This window comes from Elaeis guineensis, chromosome 7, assembly GCF_000442705.2.
Source record: "Elaeis guineensis isolate ETL-2024a chromosome 7, EG11, whole genome shotgun sequence".
Classification (NCBI taxonomy): Eukaryota; Viridiplantae; Streptophyta; class Magnoliopsida; order Arecales; family Arecaceae; genus Elaeis; species Elaeis guineensis.
In genome coordinates this window covers 104,540,425-104,561,486 of record NC_025999.2, presented here as the reverse complement: position 1 = coordinate 104,561,486, position 21,062 = coordinate 104,540,425, and the positions used below count along the sequence as shown (strand labels likewise).

At 49.7% G+C, this 21,062-nt stretch overlaps 1 protein-coding gene across 1 annotated transcript; it reads right to left on the bottom strand.

Moving 5' to 3' along the window:
* Positions 1-109: 109 nt before the first annotated feature.
* Positions 110-6,273, bottom strand: LOC105047832 (uncharacterized protein At2g34160). Its single transcript, XM_010926929.2, has 5 exons — positions 6,030-6,273; positions 5,112-5,160; positions 756-818; positions 531-595; positions 110-461 (listed from the first exon to the last, which is right to left on the bottom strand). The coding sequence occupies exons 1-5, from the start codon at positions 6,156-6,158 to the stop codon at positions 366-368; spliced, it is 402 nt and encodes a 133-aa protein (XP_010925231.1). The 5' UTR covers positions 6,159-6,273; the 3' UTR covers positions 110-365.
* Between the last annotated feature and the right edge of the window lie 14,789 nt (positions 6,274-21,062).

Genomic DNA, 21,062 nt, shown 5'->3' with positions numbered 1-21,062 from the left:
TAACATCTAGATAAAATTTTTGAGGAGTCAGAGTATGGCTCTTCGTTACAGGGCTTAGTTCAAGCTTAATGCACAAAGCATTAGTGGAGTATCTAAACGCCCAGCCATAGGTTTGAATCACCTCCCTCTTATGAATTATGAATTTTTCAACGAAGGAAATCTTGACATACTAAGAAGATTAAAAGACCTCTCAATTCAATCTCTAAAAAATACGACACTCATTACTACAAGGAAACTTCAATGATAAAATGAGATCTTAAGAAGAAAGCACACTGCAGCGATTTTAATAATGGACTATCTAACTAATACCCAGGCAAACAAACAAAACTGGCATAGCAAACAGAAACCAAGAAGGATCTATTTCTTCAGCTCTGCGCCTCGCCATCTCCCACAACTCTCTCCTCTGCTGCAGCAGCCATCAATTCATCAAAGCTCTCTGTCTTCCCCAACAATATCTCAATCTGGCATGAGACTCAAATCAGCAAACGAAATAACAGTCGCATTCATGTAACATTTCAATCAGATCTGACCTTTGCTTTTTGGATGGGTCTCCCCCTTGATTCATCCTTCATATCAACAGTAGACGTCATAATCTCTACAAAGAATTTGGTTGGGGGAGGATAAATAACTAATTAGAGTGATGGTCCTGTACTCTGATACACAAAAAGTGTAGTCATACTGCTCTTATTAAGAATAACAAGGACATCAAGCACTTTAACATAAACTAAAAGAGACATAAAAAGCAAGAATCTTACTCTTCTCAACGGCAAGACCATTGTTCTTCAGAATCTCCGCAACAGTCACAACAGTTGCAATGGCTGAAAAATTCAACATTGGTTAATTAAATAGTCTTGAAATATATTGTTATTATTGCAAGTGCATTAACTAGAAAAATAAAAAATAAAATGCAAGTCCACATGGATCCATAACAACATAAAATAATGACATCAACATACCATCTATAATTTAATTCAAACTTCAGATAAATACAATAATCTACAAGACTACAGAACTGCATACAAGAAAATCTTTTTTATTCCACAAATAACGTTAATGCTGCAAGTCAAGAAAAGAACCAAGGCTCAGGAACAGCAGAAGGTCCAGAAAACCTATTTGTTGATTGTCTGTGTACGAATTACATGCTAACTAGTTTCAAATAAAACATGTGAAGAGTGTATTAGCCTCCAGCCAACATCTTCACCAATAAATTCGCTAGGCAAAATCAAAAAAGAAAGTCCAATGTCAGGTCAGCAGCAGGTTGTAGAAATGGCAATTAATGTAATAGCTCATAGATTAGCTTGTCATGCTTGGTAAGCATTAAGCAACCTGAAATGTCATATAATAGGAGAAAGCCATCAATGCCACCTAAAGTTCCGCAACTGTAATTATGCAAGCATTTTCTAAGTTTGCTACCAAGGCTCTCTTTGAAACCTCCTATAGAATTCAGCTTCAATCTAATGTTGCAACACCAAGGGCCTGTTTGGATTATTGGGCCAAAAATTCCTATAGGATTCCTGGATTAGGCCAATACAATTAGGAAAAACGAGCTTGGGTTCTTTTTTTTTTCTTCCTATGAGATTCGGGCCCGTCCACTCCACCGGCTTCTGGGTATTGCTAAAAACAGGCCTCTTCCAAGCTCATTTTTCTTAATTGTATAGGCCTAACCCATGAATCCTATGAGATTTTTGGCCCAATCATCCAAACAGGCCCTACATGGGACAGGTGAGCCAAAAAAATTACCTACTTCTTTTGCCTCTTCCAAACTCTCCTTGTGATGCATGTTTAAATCACTTTAAAACAATTACATCTTGGTTCCACTTTGAAACTTTGATCTGATCTATGCTCAATTTTGGTGATTACTGCTTGCTTAATGAATAATTGAAATCAGAGTGGCTTCAAAGCAAATTAACTACCATTGGCATAACAAGCAGACAAAACCAAGGACAGTCTAGTTGTCAACCACAAAGCAGAGTCTACAGATAAGCAAAAAGAATAACAAGTTGAGGTTAAATTTAAGCTATCATATCTAATCTCTAAAAGCCAGTTCTATGATTGGTAGTCTCAGTCTTCTATTCTAAAACTACCGAATCAAGAAGCATCAGAACTGAAGTGATTATAGAAGTTAAACTGATGTTGGACCTAACAAAGGGGATGCAGGAAACAGGACATCATAACATACATCAAGCATGCCAACATAATCAACTAGAAAACATGAAGTTTTAACTTTTAACAGGGGAAAAAGAAAGCCATATACCAAAGCAGTCGTAGATATAAATAAACCTAAAATTTATGATGGTCTAGTATCTCATGAAGCAAATTATAGCTAATCTAGACTAACGTAAAAGAGAAACACATCATCATTCACAATCTTATGAACAGTAGAACAGAATAGATTCTTCAATTTGTATATCAGCCTTCAGAATCACTGGTAGCTAATGAAGAGCCCAGATTTCACTTAGAATATAGGAAAGAAGATGACCAAATGTCATAAAATTAAGATTATTCATTATACGCCACTGAAGGCTTTTCTGTTAAAATCAAAGACAGCACACCTGGTATAATGGGAAGACAGGCTGCAACATATATACAAGCTAACACAAAAATAGTGTTATCTAGAAATCAAAGAGAAACCTGCTAAGGTCAACATGTTTTCAGCATAAGCAACCCAGAGAAGCAAGTTAGCAAACCCTGAATCTGTTGAAACCTAACAGCTGTCCAACAATAAGCCTCCTTACATTTGAATAGAACCTCAAGCAATTTCATTTCCGACCCCAAATATGCTGCTTCTCCCTTCATCATACAATGCTAAAAGGATTGCCAAGATGTTGAACTTATTTCAAGATCTTTCTTGGAAAAACCATGACCAATCTTTAAAATTGTCCATGATTGATCTTAGTGCTTTCAAGACTTTATCATGTAAACAAGAAAACTTTTATTATTAACACGCTTAATTCCACCAAGCAATTCCTTCAGTGGGAAGGCACAAACAAAGTATTGGTTGCTGATAACATTAATACTGTTATAGGTCTAAAGTATGACATATAAAAGCACAAGCGGAGCATCTCCTGCATACCAACTAAGCAAAAAAGCTAACGCATCCTCATGCAAATGCATGCACCCACTTATCTGTATGTGCATATGAATAAGCACCCAGATATACAAGTGATTAGAAAAATATCATGAATAATGATTAAGAAGTACAACAAATTCCATGTCGAAGTGGTAGAAAATGGAAAGCAGGCATATTCGCAGACAATGCTTGGAAACATGTACATATGAAATCATCTGTGATGACAATGAGACTCCTCACATAATGGGGAAGGGCTATCAAGTCAAAAGAACACATCTGCCTTCAATTGATCAGCCAAGAATTTGCTAAACAACACTAATGTATATGTCTACAACATATTAATAAAATCTCAAAAGGACAATATTTATACACAACATAGAATCATAGAATTTCATGTTTTATGTCTAATGAGTTAGTATTAAAAAAATAAAAAAATTCACATGCAGTTAACATGAGCTCAATATGCAAGCTTACAAATTTGATCATGATCAAGTGCCTTTTGGATTGTCTCATGTCTTCTGAAAGAATATATAGAGGTTTATAACATAATTGTTGCCCATTGAACGTAGCAAGTGAGTGTCCAAATTTTAAAAAAAAAGGGAAAAAAACAATTTTCATCTTCACATAATTTAAAAAACGATGACACCAAAATCCACCAAAGGCTCAAAGGGCCTTGACAAGCATTGGGTTGGAATTGGGCTTGGGCTAGGCCGACTTCGGGTCAAGATTCAGGCTAGGCTCGCAACAATTCAAGCCAGGCTTGGGCCTAAATATTAGGCATGTTTGCATTTCGAGCTAGGCTCGGGCATACATTTGGCCCGAGCTCGAGCCCGAATTCCAACCCAGTAAAATCCCTCTTCCTTTTCCGTCCTCCCCCATTATCCATCGTTGACATCGGTCTTCCGTCGAAGAAAATGCCAGCAAGGAAGAGTCGGAAGAAGCGGTCCACGATAGCAGGGGAAAGCCGGCGGCACAGAGGCGAGCTGAGATGGGGGACTCGAGGGCAAAGAGGAGGACAGAGTCCGAGAGGGAGGTGGCTTAAAGGCAGGCGAGGCCGATGAGCAGCTTGTCGAGGAGGGAGCCGATGGGGTCGGGGATGGAGGAGAGGGCGTGGAGGAGACGGTGGAAGAGGTAGGTGATGCGGTAGAAGCAATGGGCGTGGTAGACGAGGGCACCAAGATAGAAGGGGCAGAGGCGAAGGGAGGGTAATCGAGGAGGTGGTGGCCTCCAAGTAGGCGGTGAGGAAGATCTGGAAGCCACAGTCGAAGAGCAAGCCGTCGAGGGAGTCGAGGAGGCGGCGAGGTGGGTTGCAACGACGAGGCCAGAGGAGGAGTTGGGTTGCAGCAAGGAGGCCGATGCCGACGATGATGGCACCGGGCTAAGTACTCACGAACATGATGGAGGCCCGGAGGGGGAGGAAGAGAGCATGTGAGGGGAGAAAAGAGAGGAGACAAGGTTTGGGCGGAGGACTGGGAGAGCAGGATGGATCGGACGGTACCTTGGTTCGGGTTGGGTCTTGAGCTCGGGCTCGGGCTCAGATCGGCTCGATTGGGTTCGAGCCAGGCTCGGGCTTGGGCTCGGACCTTAAATCTTAAAATATTTTTAGGCCTAAGGCCGGTCCGAAGTCCGAAAAAATATTTTGGCCGGGCTCGGATAGCGGTGTGGCTTGGCCGAGCCCAACCCGTTTCCAACCCTAGACAAGCATGAATTCAATCAGTAACTTCAGTTTTAAAAGGTTTCACATTTTCCAAAGCAATCCATATTCTAAAATTCAAGAAACAACATCAAAAACTACATTTTCGTAGTTCTTAACAAGCAGAATGACATGATCATTGCATATGAGTACTACAAATTGTCAACAAATTTCAGACAAATGTAACTATAGATCTCAACTTTATTTCAAATAACAGATTTCATGCATTAAAACTAACTATTAAAAAAGTGAAAATAAAAGAAATCACAAATATCAGATGGTTGCTTTTGTTTGTCTAAGAATACATAATCCGGCATAGAAAGGGAGAGGAGTGGCTAGAAATAGTACCCATTCCAAGAGCTGAAAGCTCGACTTCATTATGCTGTTGCATATACCTCTGCATTCACAGATAAGCACCATTCTCATAAAAACCAAGCTCGTTTGAAAACGAAAACAAATATTGCTGAGAGAATCACAGAAAAACAACAAATCCCATCAATATGCAGATCACTAGCTCTATCCTCCAGTCATCAGAGCTTGCACCAAAACTCAATTCCCCAACCATGTCTCTGGTACCACCTCTCCTTTAATATGCAGGAGGCAACCAGAAAAACAAAACAGCTTGCTCGAGCAGGCCAAAAATCAAACGAAAGCACCTTAAAACAAGGACTCAAAACCCTTAATCAGGAAGCAAAAGAAGTAAACTGAACCACAAACTTCACCACATCAGCGGTTTTGCCAGAAAATGTCCTGACAACAAAAGTAAATCCCCCAACTATGTCTTTCGAATCACCTCTTCACTAGAAGACGGGACATGCAACCAAAGAAATCAACTTTGAAACCAGAAGCGACAGAAAATAACCAAATTCTTACCCGAAGATTGTACCGCGAAAGGGACGTGTTATGGCTAGGCTCAGGGATTAATAATACTACAAGTATGTGAACCGTAACAAGATTGGTGGACAGCAATAAAAGGAATCAAATCCAAGATCAAGATTTAAAGCACCCAACACCCAAGCTTCGTACGCGGAAGATCCCCACAACACAGCAGCTCGCAGAGCAAATGAAAAGAAGAACTCGAACCGGTGAACAACAAGAAGAAATCAACGGATTTCACCATAAACGACAGAAAACAACTCAGAAAAACTTCAAAAGAAAACGACGACATCGAGATACCATCGTTTTTGAAACAGATGAACTAGCGTAGGGTTTAATGGTTGGATAAAATTACGTTTCCCTTTTCTTTTCGTTCGAAAAGAATTATACCTTGGCGAGGTTGACGTAGAAGAAGAGTGGCTTCTTGGTATTAGAGACCTGGATCCGATTCTCCTTGTTCGAATCAGTGTTCGAATCAGTGACGCTGAGATTGTTCACGCCCTCTGTGATCGCGTCCATGGGAGGAATTGTTAGGAGAAGAAGCAACCGAAACCCTAACCCAAACCGTAGCCCCAAACGGTGAAGCAGAAAAGAGCAGCGACGACGGATGTCCTCCTCTTTTGGCGTCGCTCTCGTTCTATAAATAGCGGGTGCGGATGGTCGGACCAGATATGGGATGGATGGTGGGTGCAACCTGGACTCGGCCGACCCGAATCTCGGTCGAATTTGATCAACAGCTCGACCCGAATGTCCGTCGAATTTGGTGAACGGCTGGGGCAAACACTAACCATACTGTTGGGCTCGGAAACAAAAGCTGACGCTGCTGAGCTTGACACCAACTTGGCTCACAGAGTGGATAAAGGTCATTACGATGGACGGACAATAGTTTCAGAATTACAATTTTAGGAAACTGCTAAAAAATCCTACTTGAAATCCAACTAGACCCATTCCAACTTGGAAATCCCTACCGCACATTATCTAATAAAGTTAAGGTGCTGTGATAGCAATTATTGTTCTCATAATTATTTTTTTAAAAAATATAAAAAATTCAATTTACTCAAATTTTAACGATGCAAGTGAATCAGGGACTTGGACAAGTTAACTCCTCTACTATTGATAACCAATGCTAAATGTATACCTTGAGCATCCTCACTGTTGCGGCCAATCACCTCGTCGCCCGATCGTCGGGAAGTGTGCACCTGCAAAAGGAAGTCCGCACTGACCGGAGGCGGCTCCGGCGGGGACCCTCCGACGGTCAAATCAGAGAGGTGACTGGGCAACAGTGAAATGCAGACAGAGAGCTCTGGGAAAGAGAGAGGGAGAGAGAGGAGCGAGCCTGCGTATGTGGGAGAGACGGGCGGATCGACCCCTTGCACTGTTGCCTTCCCCGGTATATATAATGGAGCTAGGTATGGCGCCGTCATTAATGGCGCGGACAAGTGAGGAACTGTCAACTCACTGTAGGCTGTCAGAGCCGCCGTGAAAACGTCATGTCGCCGTGTAGCCGTCTAATCACCAGGGTTGACCCGGCTCTCGGCGGGACAATGCCCCTAGGTAACTATGCCGCATGTCCGTGTCAGAGCTGACAACGTCTGGCGGCCGTACGGTGGTTGGTGGAGTCGGCCGACCCGAGGTCGGTGGCCAGCAGAGCGGCGTCGGACTCCTCCGTCGGTCGGCGAGCTTCATGTGGGTCGGCTACCGGACCTCTGGGTTTAGTCGGTCGGGAATGGACCGTGGAATGGCCGCAGTTAGCCGCTGATGGCGTCCGTCGGCCTGTCGCCCGACCTACGATCGGCCAGTCAGAGTCGTCCGTCGGGCCGTTGGTTAGTCGGTCGGTCGGTCGGGCCGCCAGCCGGTCGGGCCCTCCGATAGTCGGTCGGTCGGTCGGGCAGCCAGCCGGTCGGGCCCTCCGATAGTCGGTCGGTCGGTCGGGCCGCCAGCCGGTCGGGCCCTCCGATAGTCGGTCGGTCGGTCGGTGGGTATCCTCCAACAGTTGCCCCCCTCCACTCCTAAGTCGGGTGGAGAGCTGGCCGATGCCTTCATTCGGGTAGCAAGACCGGACGACTGGGAGTGGGTTTGTCGCATGCGCAGATCCGACCGTACCGCCGGCTGATTCGTTGTCAGACACCTCACGAATCCCAAGTGATCCGAACGTCTAGTCGATGCCAGAAGTCGCGCCGGCGTCAGGTGTCAGACGCCACGTCTTGTCGTCGTCAGTCGTCACGTCGGTGTCAGAAGATCGGGCGCCGGATGATACGGCGTCAGTCGATCGGATATTCGGCGCCGATCGCGGGTGACGCGTCCCATCGGGAACGCAGACCGGCGGGGGCGGCCGACTGCGGAGCCAACCCCCGCGCGCCGCGTGTCATGGTGGTTGGCCGGCGTCCGCTCCGGCATTTAATGAGGGCGGTGCGGGCGTCCCGGGACGAAGCGCGCCGAATCCTCAGCCAACCGGCGGGCGCCACGCGTCGCGCATCTGGAGGTCTTTGGTCGGTGCGGGAGCATCTCGGCCGTCGGTCGGCCCTATATATATAGGACCTCCCGGATCCAGGACCCACACTCGCCATTTGCTGGGGGAAACTCTGTCCGGGCGATTTCTTGGTCGTCGCGGGCAGAGCTCTTCTCTACTTCCGGAGGGTCCATCGGGTTCGTGGTCCCCTCTTCTCCTTCTTCTTCCCTTTCTGCTCTTTTGGTTCCTGCATAATGACCAGGAAACCGACCCAGGGAGCTCGGTCGGGGAACCCGACCGACGACTCCCGATCGGCTCCGGAAGATGAGGCTTCCTCGCTTTCGGGGCCGAATGTCGATCAGCTTCGGGAGCACTATCGCATCCCGGAGCAGTTTCGGCTCTCCACTCCAGGGGCCGGCGGTCGGGTCAACAGCCCTCCGCCTGGCGACCTGGCGCTATATGTCGAAGACCTTCGCGCGGGTCTTCGGCTCCCGATTCCGGAGTTCATCTGGAATCTGCTTGATTACTACGGACTCTGTCCGGCGCAGCTGGCGCCGAACTCTGTTCGTCTGATAATCTCCTTCGCGTTGTTGTGTCAGCTTTTGCCGACCAACCCTCGCGTTTCCCTCTTCCGGGCATTTTTTGTGCTCCGACCCCACCCTAAGGCCCGAGGGTGGTGGCTCTTCAACCCCCGGAAGGGTCTTGCTTTCATAACTGGTCTTCCATCGTCCATTCATGGATGGAAGAACCAGTTCTTTTTCGTTTCTTCTTCTTCTTCTTGGGGCTTTCCTTCCCGCTGGGGTGTACCCCGAACTGAGGCCAACGACAACAGTCGGGTCGACGCGGACGACCGGGAGGACTTCCACCGACTCAAAGACATGTCGGTCCCGAAGCAGAGGGAGCTTGTTACCGAACAAGCTCTCTATGATGCCGGCCTGAGTCTGGTCCCCCGAATAGGTATCGCCCGATCCCCCAGCTTTTCTTTTTGTTCGGCTTTAGGGTAGTTCTGGTCCGGCCTTTGACACTGGTCGGTTTTGCAGGGACACCGCCGAGGATGAGGCCGACCGATGCCGAGATTCGTCAGTTTGCCTCCGCGAGGAAGAGGCCAGCGTCGGGGGCTGGCCCTTCGCGCCCTTCCAAGAGACCAGCCCCAGTCCCGCCGACCGTGGAAGCGTCGGCGACCGAGGGGTCGGAGCCGATCATAGCCCTCGCGGCTCTGACTGTCCAAGTCGAAGAGAGGCCCACCGAGGAAGTGGCCGAAGGAGTGTCGGCGGCTTCGCCGCCGCGGGTGGAGCCGGATGTCGTTCGGGAAGCCGAACATCGTCCGGAGGCGTCCGCTGGCGCAACGGGGGGCGCCGGGTCGAACTCCAGCGTCCCATCACTGCCAGCCCCATCGATCGGGGCAGCTGATCGGGGGAAAGCCCCGATGGAGCCCTCGGAGGAGGAGAGATCAATGCCCCCCAGCGCATACTACCCTGAGGGTGCATCGGCCTTGGCCGACCACAACCTTGCGAGGAGGTTGTGCCAGGGGATCCTCCTCCCTACCGACGTGCAGTCATTGCGGTCTCGGCAGGTGACCGAGATGCTGTCGCGGTTCTACCCGACAATGGTGGAGGTAAGCTTCGCGTCACCTTTTTTCTTAGAAGAATTTTTGCTTGCCACATAATTCTGACGAAGCTTTTTTCCATCGGCAGCTGATCTTCACCATGTCCGAGTTGGAGGCCGGATACCGAAGGTTCGGCGACGTTCGGGCAGCCTTTAAGGAAAGGTCGGCGGCGGTCGAGGCCGAAAGAGCGAGGCTGGTCGACCAACTGCAAGAGTCGGTCGACCGGGAGGCCAAGCTGACGGACGAGGTCTCCCGGCTTATGGCCGAACTGAAGTCGGCCAAGAAGGAGGCCAAGCACAAAGGTCGGGTCGTGCGTCGTCTTCGACGCGAACGGGACGGTGCCACCTCCGAACTCCAAGGGGAACGCGAGCAACTTCGAGCCAGCCTGGGGAAGCTCGTGGAAGCCGAAGAGGAGTTGTCCATCGCCCAGATCGACGCCGAAATTGCTAGGGCCGAGGCGGAGTTGGCGAGGGAGGAGCTGGCCCACACTGAGGACGAGGCACGGTCGGCGAGGGAGTCGGCCGATCGTGCGGTTGAGGACTTCCGGGCCTCCGACCGGTACAAGGAGGAGATGTTCGAGTCGGGCTTCGCCTCCTACCGGGTCAGGTTCGAGGATGGTCGGGATGCCGTCCATGCCTTGTACCCGGAGGTGGACGTCAGCCGAGTCGTCCCGCTACTCGCCGAAGAGGAGGGAACCGAAGAGGAGGCCGACCAGCTGTCGGGAGGCGTCATCCCAGCGGAGGAAGCCGTCCCGGAGCAGGAGCCGACCGAAGGTCCCTTGCCGACTGAAGGACATCCTTCTGCCGTTGACCCAGCACCGCTCACGGTCGAGACGCCGATCCTTCCCGATCCTCCGTCGGTCGAAGAGATCAACCAGGACGAATGATCGGTCCAGCCGACCGTCTTCCTTTTGTTTCTTTTTGAAAATACATGTAATTGGGCTTCGGCCCGACTTTGTAATTTCCTTCGATCAATGAATGAAATTGTCTTTTCTTGTGTCTTTTGTTTGAAATGTCTCTTATTGCTGTAATGTCGAACCCTAGTTACCAACTTAGAGAAGTCGCCAACTCGGGTAAGTCGGTAGGACTTAACCGACTTGCACAGCTCCGAAGTGGCTTGTGTCCCGACTTTAGGTCGGCTTCCAATAATTGTAGTCGCCGGTCGGGCGCATCTGTTAAGTCGGGAGCCGACCGAACCTGGTAAAGGTTCGGTAGTCGGACTTCCGTAGATGCGTTCAGTCGAACATCGACCGGCGCAGTGTCGGGGGAGCGATAGTAAGTCGGATCTCCAAGCTCTTGCGTCGGGTTCTGTGTCGTCCGACATATAGTAGCAAGCCGGATGTCGTTCGACCGACCGTCAATCGGTCGGGAAGCTGTGGGTGCGACTAAGGTCGCGTTGTGTAAAAACGGTGGTAAGCCGAATATCCCTCGACCGGCCGCAGCTTGGTCGGAAGTCGCGACAACAATCGCGTGGGCTGTCGACTCCCGTAGGTGCACCGGTCCTGGTAAGGGGCCGATGGATCGTTGAACGTCGAAGGAGTATCGACTCCCGTAGGTGCATCGGTCCTGGTAAGGGGCCGATGGATCGTTGAACGTCGAAGGAGTATCGACTCCCGTAGGTGCATCGGTCCTGGCAAGGGGCCAATGGATCGTTGAACGTCGAAGGAGTATCGACTCCCGTAGGCGCATCGGTCCTGGTAAGGGGCCGATGGATCGTTGAACGTCGAAGGATCAGGACTCCGAAATTTAAAACTGAACTTGTATTCCAACCACAAAATTCACTGGTAATACAGCTTCAAGTTGTCGGCGTTCCAAGTCCGGGGAATGGGCTTCCCCTCAAGGGTCTCCAGCCGGTAGGCCCTCGGGCCGAAGGTGTCAGCAACCTTGTAGGGTCCTTCCCAGTTGGGAGCCAACTTCCCTTGGTCCAAGGGCTTCGACACCTCCGCCTTCCTCAAGACTAGGTCGCCAGGCCTGAAGAGCTTTGGTCTGACCTTAGCGTTGTAGTACCGGGCGACCCTCTGTCGGTATGAGGCCATTCGGATTTGAGCCTCATTTCGCAGTTCGGGGAGAAGGTCTAGGTCGGCCCTCCGGCTTTCGGAGTTTTCCGGCTCGCGGTACTGCTCGACCCTTGAAGACGGCAGGCCAATCTCGAGCGGGATCATAGCCTCTGTCCCGTAGGCCAAACTGAACGACGACTCTCCGGTCGGGACACGGGGGGTCGTTCGGTAAGCCCATAGGACGGAGCCCAGCTCGTCGACCCAGAGACCTTTGGCTTCGTTCAGTCGGGTCTTGAGTCCATGGAGCAGGGTTCGGTTCGTCACCTCAACCTCACCGTTGGACTGTGGGTGCCCGACTGAAGTTAGTCGATGACGGATGTGGAACCTGGCGCAGAAGTCCTTGAAGTCTTGGTTGTCGAATTGCCGTCCGTTGTCGGTGATGATGGTGCGCGGCAATCCGAACCTGAAGATGATGGACTTTTGGATGAAGTCCTCCATCTTCCGCTCGGTGATCTGCGCCAAGGGCTCGGCCTCGACCCACTTCGTGAAGTAGTCGATGGCGACAACGATGAACTTCCTCTGGCCTGACGCCGGTGGGAAGGGGCCGAGAATATCGACTCCCCACTGAGCGAAGGGCCATGGAGCGACAATGGGAGTGATTTGGCCGGCCGGTTGGTGCTGGATATTGGCATACTTCTGGCATGGCTCGCACCTTCGGACCAACTCTGCCGCATCCCTCCTCATGGTCGGCCAGTAGTAGCCCTGTCGTAAGACCTTGAAGGCTAAGGACTTGCCCCCCAAGTGATTCCCACAAATTCCTTCGTGAACCTCTCGGAGGGCGTAGTCAGCGTCGGTCGGTCCCAAGCACCTGAGCAGAGGGAGGGAGAACGACCTCTTGTAGAGTCGGCCGTCCATGATCACATATTGCGACGCCGACCATCGGAGTCGCTTGGCCTCCGCGGGATCTTCGGGACTGGTCCCGTCGGACAGGTACCGGACGATCGGGTCCATCCAACTTGGTTCAAACGTTAGCTGCTGTACTTCTTCGACCCGATCGATGCTCGGCTGTTGGAGGTTTTCGACAAACGTCCGACCCAAAGAATCATAGGCCGACGTTGCCAATCTGGAGAGAGCGTCGGCACGGGCGTTCTCCGTCCTGGGGATGTGGGAGATCTCGAAATGCTCGAGGCGGGCCACGAGATCCTTTACCTTCTGAAGATACTTGATCATGGTCGGATCTCGCACCTCGAAGTCGCCCTTGACCTGCCCCACGATCAGCTGAGAGTCGGAGAATGCCCGGAGGCTGTCGACGCCCAGTTCCTTCGCCATCCTCAAGCCCGCGAGGAGTGCCTCGTATTCGGCTTGATTGTTGGAGGCCTTGAAGTCGAACCGGAGGGCGTATTCGGTGACTACCCCATCCGAATTCGTGAGCAGGAGCTCGGCCCCGCTTCCCTGAGCGTTGGAGGCTCCGTCGATGTGAAGTACCCAGGTGGAGATCGGGTCTGGCTCAGAGACCGAATCTCGTCCCGGGCCTTCAGCTCCCGACCTTCGGTCGGTCGTCGGGCATTCAGCGATGAAGTCGGCCAAGACCTGAGCCTTCAAGGCAGGCCTCGGTCGGTACTGAATGTCGAACTCGCTAAGCTTCATCGCCCACTTAGCGAGTCGTCCGGATGTGTCGGGTCGGCGCAGTACGGCCCTCAGGGGCTGGTTGGTGAGTACCACGATGGCGTGGGCCTGGAAGTATGGTCGGAGCCGCTGCGCGGAGATGGTCAGGGCAAAAACCATCTTTTCCGTCTCCGAGTATCTGGCTTCGGCGCCGTGGAGCACTTTGCTGGTGTAGTAGATGGGCTGATGGGTTCGGCACTCGTTTTCTCGAACGAGCACCGAACTGATCGCCTCAGAAGATGTGGCCAAGTAGAGATACAAGGTCTCCCCGACCTACGGCTTTACGAGCAGCGGCGGGGAAGCCAGGTACCTTTTCAGGTCTTCAAAGGCCTGTTCGCACTCATCCGACCAAGAGAAACCATTCGCCTGGCGCAGGGTCTTGAAGAATGGGAGGCACCTTTCAGCTGATCGGGAAATGAATCGGCTAAGAGCGACGATTCTTCCGTTCAGCTGTTGGACCTCCTTCTTGGTGTTCGGATGACGCATGTCGAGGATCGTCTTTATCTTCTCAGGGTTGGCCTCGATCCCTCTCTGAGAAACGAGGAATCCGAGGAACTTCCCCGAGGTCACCCCGAAGGCGCATTTGGTCGGGTTGAGCTTCATTCGGTGTCGTCGAAGGGTGCGGAAGGTCTCCTCGAGATCCTGAACATGGTCCGGGATCTGCGTGCTCTTTACCAGCATGTCGTCCACGTATACCTCCATGTTACGCCCGATCTGGTCTTTGAAGACCTTATTGACGAGTCGCTGGTAGGTGGCGCCGGTATTCTTCAATCCAAAGGGCATCACCCGATAACAGTAGAGGCCCTTGGGGGTCACGAACGCGGTGTGCTCCTCGTCTTCAGGCACCATCCGGATCTGATTGTACCCGACGAAGGCGTCCATGAAGCTGAGCAGTCGAAATCCGGACGTCGCATCCACCAGCTGGTCGATCTTCGGGAGTGGAAAGCTATCCTTCGGGCCTGCTCGGTTGAGGTCGGTATAGTCGATGCAGATCCTCCATTTCCCGTTGGCTTTCTTGACCATGACGACATTGGCGAGCCAATCGGGATACGTGGATTCCCGAATGAAGCCTGCTTCGAGCAGCTTGTCCACTTCTTCGTCAATGGCCTTCTGCCTTTCTGGGGCGAAGGACCTTTTCTTCTGCCTCACCGGCTTCATTGTCGGGTCGATGTTGAGTCGGTGAGTAATTGTTTCTGGAGGGATGCCCGACATATTTGCTGCCGACCCTGCGAATATGTCGGCGTTGGCCGTCAGCAGCTCCGCCAGTCGGTGGCGTTCGGTGTCGGGCAATTGAGACCCGACCCAAACTTTTCTGTCGGGATTTTCTCCTACCGGGATCGCCTCGAGCTGCTCGGCCGGCGAACCCCGCTCTTCCTCCTCCCGTTGATCCAGTTTGTCGATTGTCAGGGGATCCTTTGTCTCGTCGCTTTGGACGGAGATTTGGAAGCATCGTCGGGCGAGCTGTTGATCTCCGCGCATCTCCTCGACTCCGTTTTTGGTCGGGAATCGAACAAGGAGATGGTACGTCGAGACGATCGCCCTGAGGGCGTTCAGTCCGGGTCGCCCGAGTATGGCGTTGTAGGCCGAAGGAACTTGGACGACCGCGAAAATGAGGGAGACTGTGCTTTGCCGTGGTTCGGTACCGACCGTCACGGACAGGGTGATTTCTCCTTCTGTCGTGACGGTGTCTCCGGCAAAGCCGATCAAGGGCGTGGAGACCCCACTAAGTCGATCAGTCGGTAGTCGCATTCGGGAGAAGGTCGAGTAAAACAAAACATTTGTCGAACTTCCATTATCAACAAAAATTCGTTTTACATCATAATTGGCTATTGTCGCCGACACAACAACAGCGTCGTCGTGGGGAGTCTGGATGCCCCGAACGTCGTCTTCTGAGAAGGTAATCATGTCGTCCGGGCACGGCTTTTTCGTCGGCTCCCCCCCTGTAGACGTCCCCGATCCCAGCCGCTTGGAGATCATGTTGATGACTCCAGCCGTCGGCTGGTTAGTCGGCGCCTCTTCAGTCGGCTGGAGGCGTCGATCGGCAGTCGGTCGGGTCGGCGGACCCTTTCGAAATTTGCCGAGATACCCCCGGCGGATGAGATTTTCGATCTCATCCTTCAACTGGATGCATCGCTCGGTGTCGTGGCCGTGGCTCCGATGGAACCGGCAGTACTTCCGATGGTCGAGGCCCTTTGCCTTCAGAGGCGGAGGCCGTCGCAAGTATTCTTCCCCTTCGATCTCCATCAAGATCTGCGCACGGGGAGCGGAGAGAGGAGTGTAGGAGTCATACCTGGGACGCACCGGCCTCGGAGTCTGTCGGCGAGGTGATTTTTGGATCTGTCGGGGTGGAGAAAGCCGATTATTGGCCGGGGGCCTGCTTGGCTCGGCAGGCTCCCGACCTTTTCTTTGCTTCTCCTTCGGACCTCTGGGCTCGACCAAGCGTCGGTCGGACGCTCCTTCGTCCGTGCGCATATACTTGTATGCGCGCTCCAGTAGCTCGGCGTATGTTCGGGGGAGGGTCTTGTCCAGAGAATAAGTAAACCGGGACGACCTCAGGCCCCGCTTCATGGCTGAAACTGCCATGTCTTCGTTGAGGTCCCGGACCTCGAGCGTGGCCGCGTTGAATCGCGCCACGAAGTGTCGGAGCATCTCGTTTTCCCCCTGCTTGAGGGAGAAAAGGCTATCCGACGTTCGCGGCGGCTTTCGGCTGGTGCTGAAATGGGCCACGAACGAGTGCTCGAGCTGCGCGAAGGAATGGATACTGCCCGATCGAAGATCGGAGTACCAAGCCCTGGCAGCCTTGCGAAGTGTGGCGGGGAAGCCGATGCAAAAAAGAGCGTCGGTTGCCCCTTGAATCGTCATGAGAGCTTTATAGCTCTCGAGGTGGTCGACTGGGTCGGTGGAGCCGTCGTATGGCTCCACGTTCGGCATTTTGAACCGACTGGGAATCGGCTCATCGAGGACCAGTCGAGAGAGAGGCTGGGCGGTCTGGAAGTCGACGTCGTTCGAAGACTTCTGGCCGTCCATCTGCAGTTGGGCGAGTCGGCGGTCGATCTCCTCGAACCGTCGCTCGTAGTCGTCCGCTCGTCGATGCTGGGAGACCCCAGGGGTGGAGCCTCCGGAGGATTCTGAAAGAGAGGCCGACGGTGTGCGCGGCCGCTTTTCCTTCCTCGCCCGTTCCAACGGGGAAGGAGAGGGCCGCTGGGACCGTCGGTCGTCGCGCCGTGGTCGCCCCTCCTCCTCTCCGTGGGAGCGCTGTTGGGAGCGCTCGCATGGAGGCGACAGGGGTCGGCGCGGCCGTCGGCGGCTGCTCCTGGAAGGCATGGGTCGGGCCACCGGTTGTTGCTGGAGGCTTTTGACTGCGTCGGTCAGTACGGTCATCTGCCGTACGATGGCCGCAATCTGGGCCTCCGTGGTCACTGCAGGGCGCAGAGAGCTAGGCTCCGCCGCCGGTGGGGCGGGGAGGCTTCTTCCCGGCGGGAAGAGCGCCTTGCCGACCCAGTGATTCTCGATCGTTGAGCTCTTGTCTTTGTCATGCTGTCCCCTACCTGGCGCGCCAATCTGTTGCGGCCAATCGCCTCGTCGCCCGATCGCCGGGAAGCGTGCACCTGCAAAAGGAAGTCCGCACTGACCGGAGGCGGCTCCGGCGGGGACCCTCCGACGGTCAAGTCAGAGAGGTGACTGGGCAACAGTGAAATGCAGACAGAGAGCTCTGGGAAAGAGAGAGGGAGAGAGAGGAGCGAGCCTGCGTATGTGGGAGAGACGGGCGGATCGACCCCTTGCACTGTTGCCTTCCCCGGTATATATAATGGAGCTAGGTATGGCGCCGTCATTAATGGCGCGGACAAGTGAGGAACTGTCAACTCACTGTAGGCTGTCAGAGCCGTCGTGAAAACGTCATGTCGCCGTGTAGCCGTCTAATCACCAGGGTTGACCCGGCTCTCGGCGGGACAATGCCCCTAGGTAACTGTGCCGCATGTCCGTGTCAGAGCTGACAACGTCTGGCGGCCGTACGGTGGTTGGTGGAGTCGGCCGACCCGAGGTCGGTGGCCAGCAGAGTGGCGTCGGACTCCTCCGTCGGTCGGCGAGCTTCATGTGGGTCGGCTACCGGACCTCTGGGTTTAGTCGGTCGGGAATGGACCGTGGAATGGCCGCAGTTAGCCGCTGATGGCGTCCGTCGGCCTGTCGCCCGACCTACGATCGGCCAGTCAGAGTCGTCCGTCGGGCCGTTGGTTAGTCGGTCGGTCGGTCGGGCCGCCAGCCGGTCGGACCCTCCGATAGTCGGTCGGTCGGTCGGGCCACCAGCCGGTCGGGCCCTCTGATAGTCGGTCGGTCGGTCGGTCGGTGGGTATCCTCCAACACTCACATTTTCCTACTTTTGTTTCTGGTGGGAGAGCTGCAACTGATCTATTCATTTCCATGGGCAGCGGTTGCAATCTATCTTGCTCCTGTTTTGCAATTGTGCCAATGCCAGCGTTTGACGAACATGCACACGATAAGAGGGGCGGCACCAACTCTCCCCGTTGTGAGAGCTTTTTGTTGTTTGGTTCAACGAGCAAGGTAGATTTTGTGGGCCAGGTCTGTTGGGACGGGTACCAGATCAACAGGTTAAGGGCAACACGTGAGCATAATTTCCATTGGATTTAATTTTGTTAAACAGGCGAACCATATATCCATATTTTGTGCCACTTGAGGGGGAAAGGTTTTTATGTTGGAACCCCTTTATGTTAGTCACCTAGCCACAACAAGACTCCGCACATCTCATTTCAATATCCATGGTAAATCTTCTTTTAAAGTAAAACAATTCATAGTAACCCCTTCCCATGGCAAGGGGGTGTTAAGTACACCAATTCTCAAATCTGCTAAACAATTACAATTTCTACTAGCTTGTGGTTTCTGTTGAAATGGGAGCATCAAATGATGTGGAAAAGGTGCATGCACACATAGATACAAATACATGCCCTATGTGTGTGCGCGCGCGCTCGTGTGTATACATACATACATACATACAAATATGTATATATATATATGAGATGAACCATATTTCTTCCGAGAAGAAAGTATCCATTTCTCTAGATTTCGAAATCAATAACATAGCAACCAAATTTGAAAATCAATATAATTGATCATGTTTTGCCCATGTATAAGTGAATGCAAAAACAAACAATCATGTTTGTAAGTATTAAAATCTACTGATTTTAAATCTATATATATTTTAACATATATAGATTGTGATCAAAAGGTAGATTCTTAATTTCACTACTTATCATGTGTTTTAGCATACTAACATAGTTAAAACCATCTTTTTGTGTGGGTGCATGCACATGTTCATATGTTGTATATGTTTGAAACTACCAAAATATATTATTTTTAATTTTTAAGAATTTTTGGTGCTATATATCATGATTAATGGTGCAAATTTTTGATTTGGATATCCTATTACTGATTTTAGAATCGAAAGGGGTAGATACCTCCTTCCCTCAAGAAACATACACATATGTCCATACATACATACATATGTACAGACATACATGTATGGATGTATATATGTGTGTGTATATATATATATGTATATATGTATGTATATGTATGCATGTATGTATGTATGTGTGCGTGTGTGTGTGCGCGTGCGTGCGTGCGCACCCATTATCCACTTGATTCTAAAATTAATAATAAAACATCTAAATTAAAAATATATATCGTTGATCACAATCCATATTATCAAAACTACCTAAAGCCTAAAGTCTCTAACCCATCTATCACGCCAATGCAACAATGAATAGTTAAAATGATAAAAGATTATGTTTTACTGTAATTTATATATAAAAAATTATAAATTTTCAATTTATGAAACTTAAAATATGTCTAAATCATGATCAACTAGCGACGGCGGGTCGAAATCGAGCAAAGAGAACAAAAGCTTGTATAATAAAAATATAATAGAAATGGTAAGATATTGATTTTAATAACCTTAATTAGATTTATAATACTTGTCTCCCATAAATTTCAGCTGGTTGCATTCTGAATATTTTTAACGTCGAATACAGATATCAAATACTTAATTAGCAGCACTCGAATGATCAGCCAAATTAATCAGCACATATTTGGCATCACCGAACTCATTCGAATTTTTTTGCCGTTGAAGAATTTTGGATGGAATACATCAATGATCTCCGCCCGCAGGGGATGCTTCTCCTGAACTGCAGTAAGTGTTTATGATTTTTTTTGATGATAATATTTTAGAAATAGGAAATTTTGCAATATAATAAAAGAATAAAGCGAAAGAGGTGCATATTATAACATGAGGATTAGGCAACCTCGATTTCATTTCCTTTGACAACGAGATCGCCAGCGTGTGCCTGCACATACGCTGTGCTACGATCAATATGAATTTTCACCCTACAAAAAGGACTGGATCATTTTTTAAGAAATATTACCTGATGATCTTTTTGCAGGAGTCACGACTGAGGAGAATGCACGCTGCTTGCCTTTAGATCGATTCCTCACGCACTTACGAGGAACACGAAGAGTCAGGTGCAAAACTTCTTTGTGCAGTGCCCTCTCGAGGTTCATCGACTCCAAAAAAGTTCGTGACTTTGAAGCTATACGCACTGTTGCTAGAAGCTTGCGCGCCAAGAACGATTTGAAAAATCTATGAGCCATTGAGAAGTTTCGGTCTGATCTCGAATCTGTCGCAAGATTTATCGCCGAGACTCCAACCAATTGTCCAGCTATTCTTCCAAAAGTGATGAAATTTGCTGTACCAATATTATCTTCGACAATCATGCTCAGCTTGTACTTATAAATTTTGAAATTTAGGAATCATCAGTTCACATACAATTTTTTTTTTTTATTATTTGTTAATGCAATATATTATCCGATATACATCTACGATACCATGGTACTGGATGCTGATCATTCCTACCACATTGATTGCATTAAAAATTATCACTATAAACTTTAATCGAAGCTTTACAGCGATAACACGTGCTGTACCATTAGTCATATGATGTGCCGATATTTTTTTATGGCCACTTCACATGTGAACTTTGTCTCTTTTTAAAAAAATAAAATACAAAACAATGAATATGAGTATATTCAAGTTATTCAACCAGTTCATATCGAATCCAAAATTCGTGCCGATCCAATTCCAACAATTCGTCGACCGTCTTTCTATTGATGTTATGCTTATCACATTGACTAATTGTAATGTGATGCTGCTGCTCCTAAAATTCAATTGACTGGATTGGGACCGCCATCCTGCATCGGAATTCTGCATTATATTTGTACCATAATGAACAAACACTCTCACTGGATGCAGAATTTTTTAAAAAGATACTGACTTGCTTCAATACTCTTCAATCTCAGGTATCTCCGAAGATAAAAATAATCTACTGGTTGAGCTTGATGATAGGCATATTTTATCTTCAAAAATAGTAAAATAGGCAAAGAGAAATTTCTTAGATCAGATATTCGAACATTCAGATTAAGTGTATAGTAGAATTTAAAAAAAGTATCTTTATAAGTTTTCACCATCATTCCAACAAAAATAGAAACAATGGGACCTTCGTTTTCTACCCAACGAATTGTAGTTTTATCGATCAATTTAGCAAATTTAGCCCATAAGGTAACGAAAAGTCTCTGCATACTGCACAATCTCTAAACATGTTAAAAAAATTATATTTTATTTTTAAACGATGCCTATAA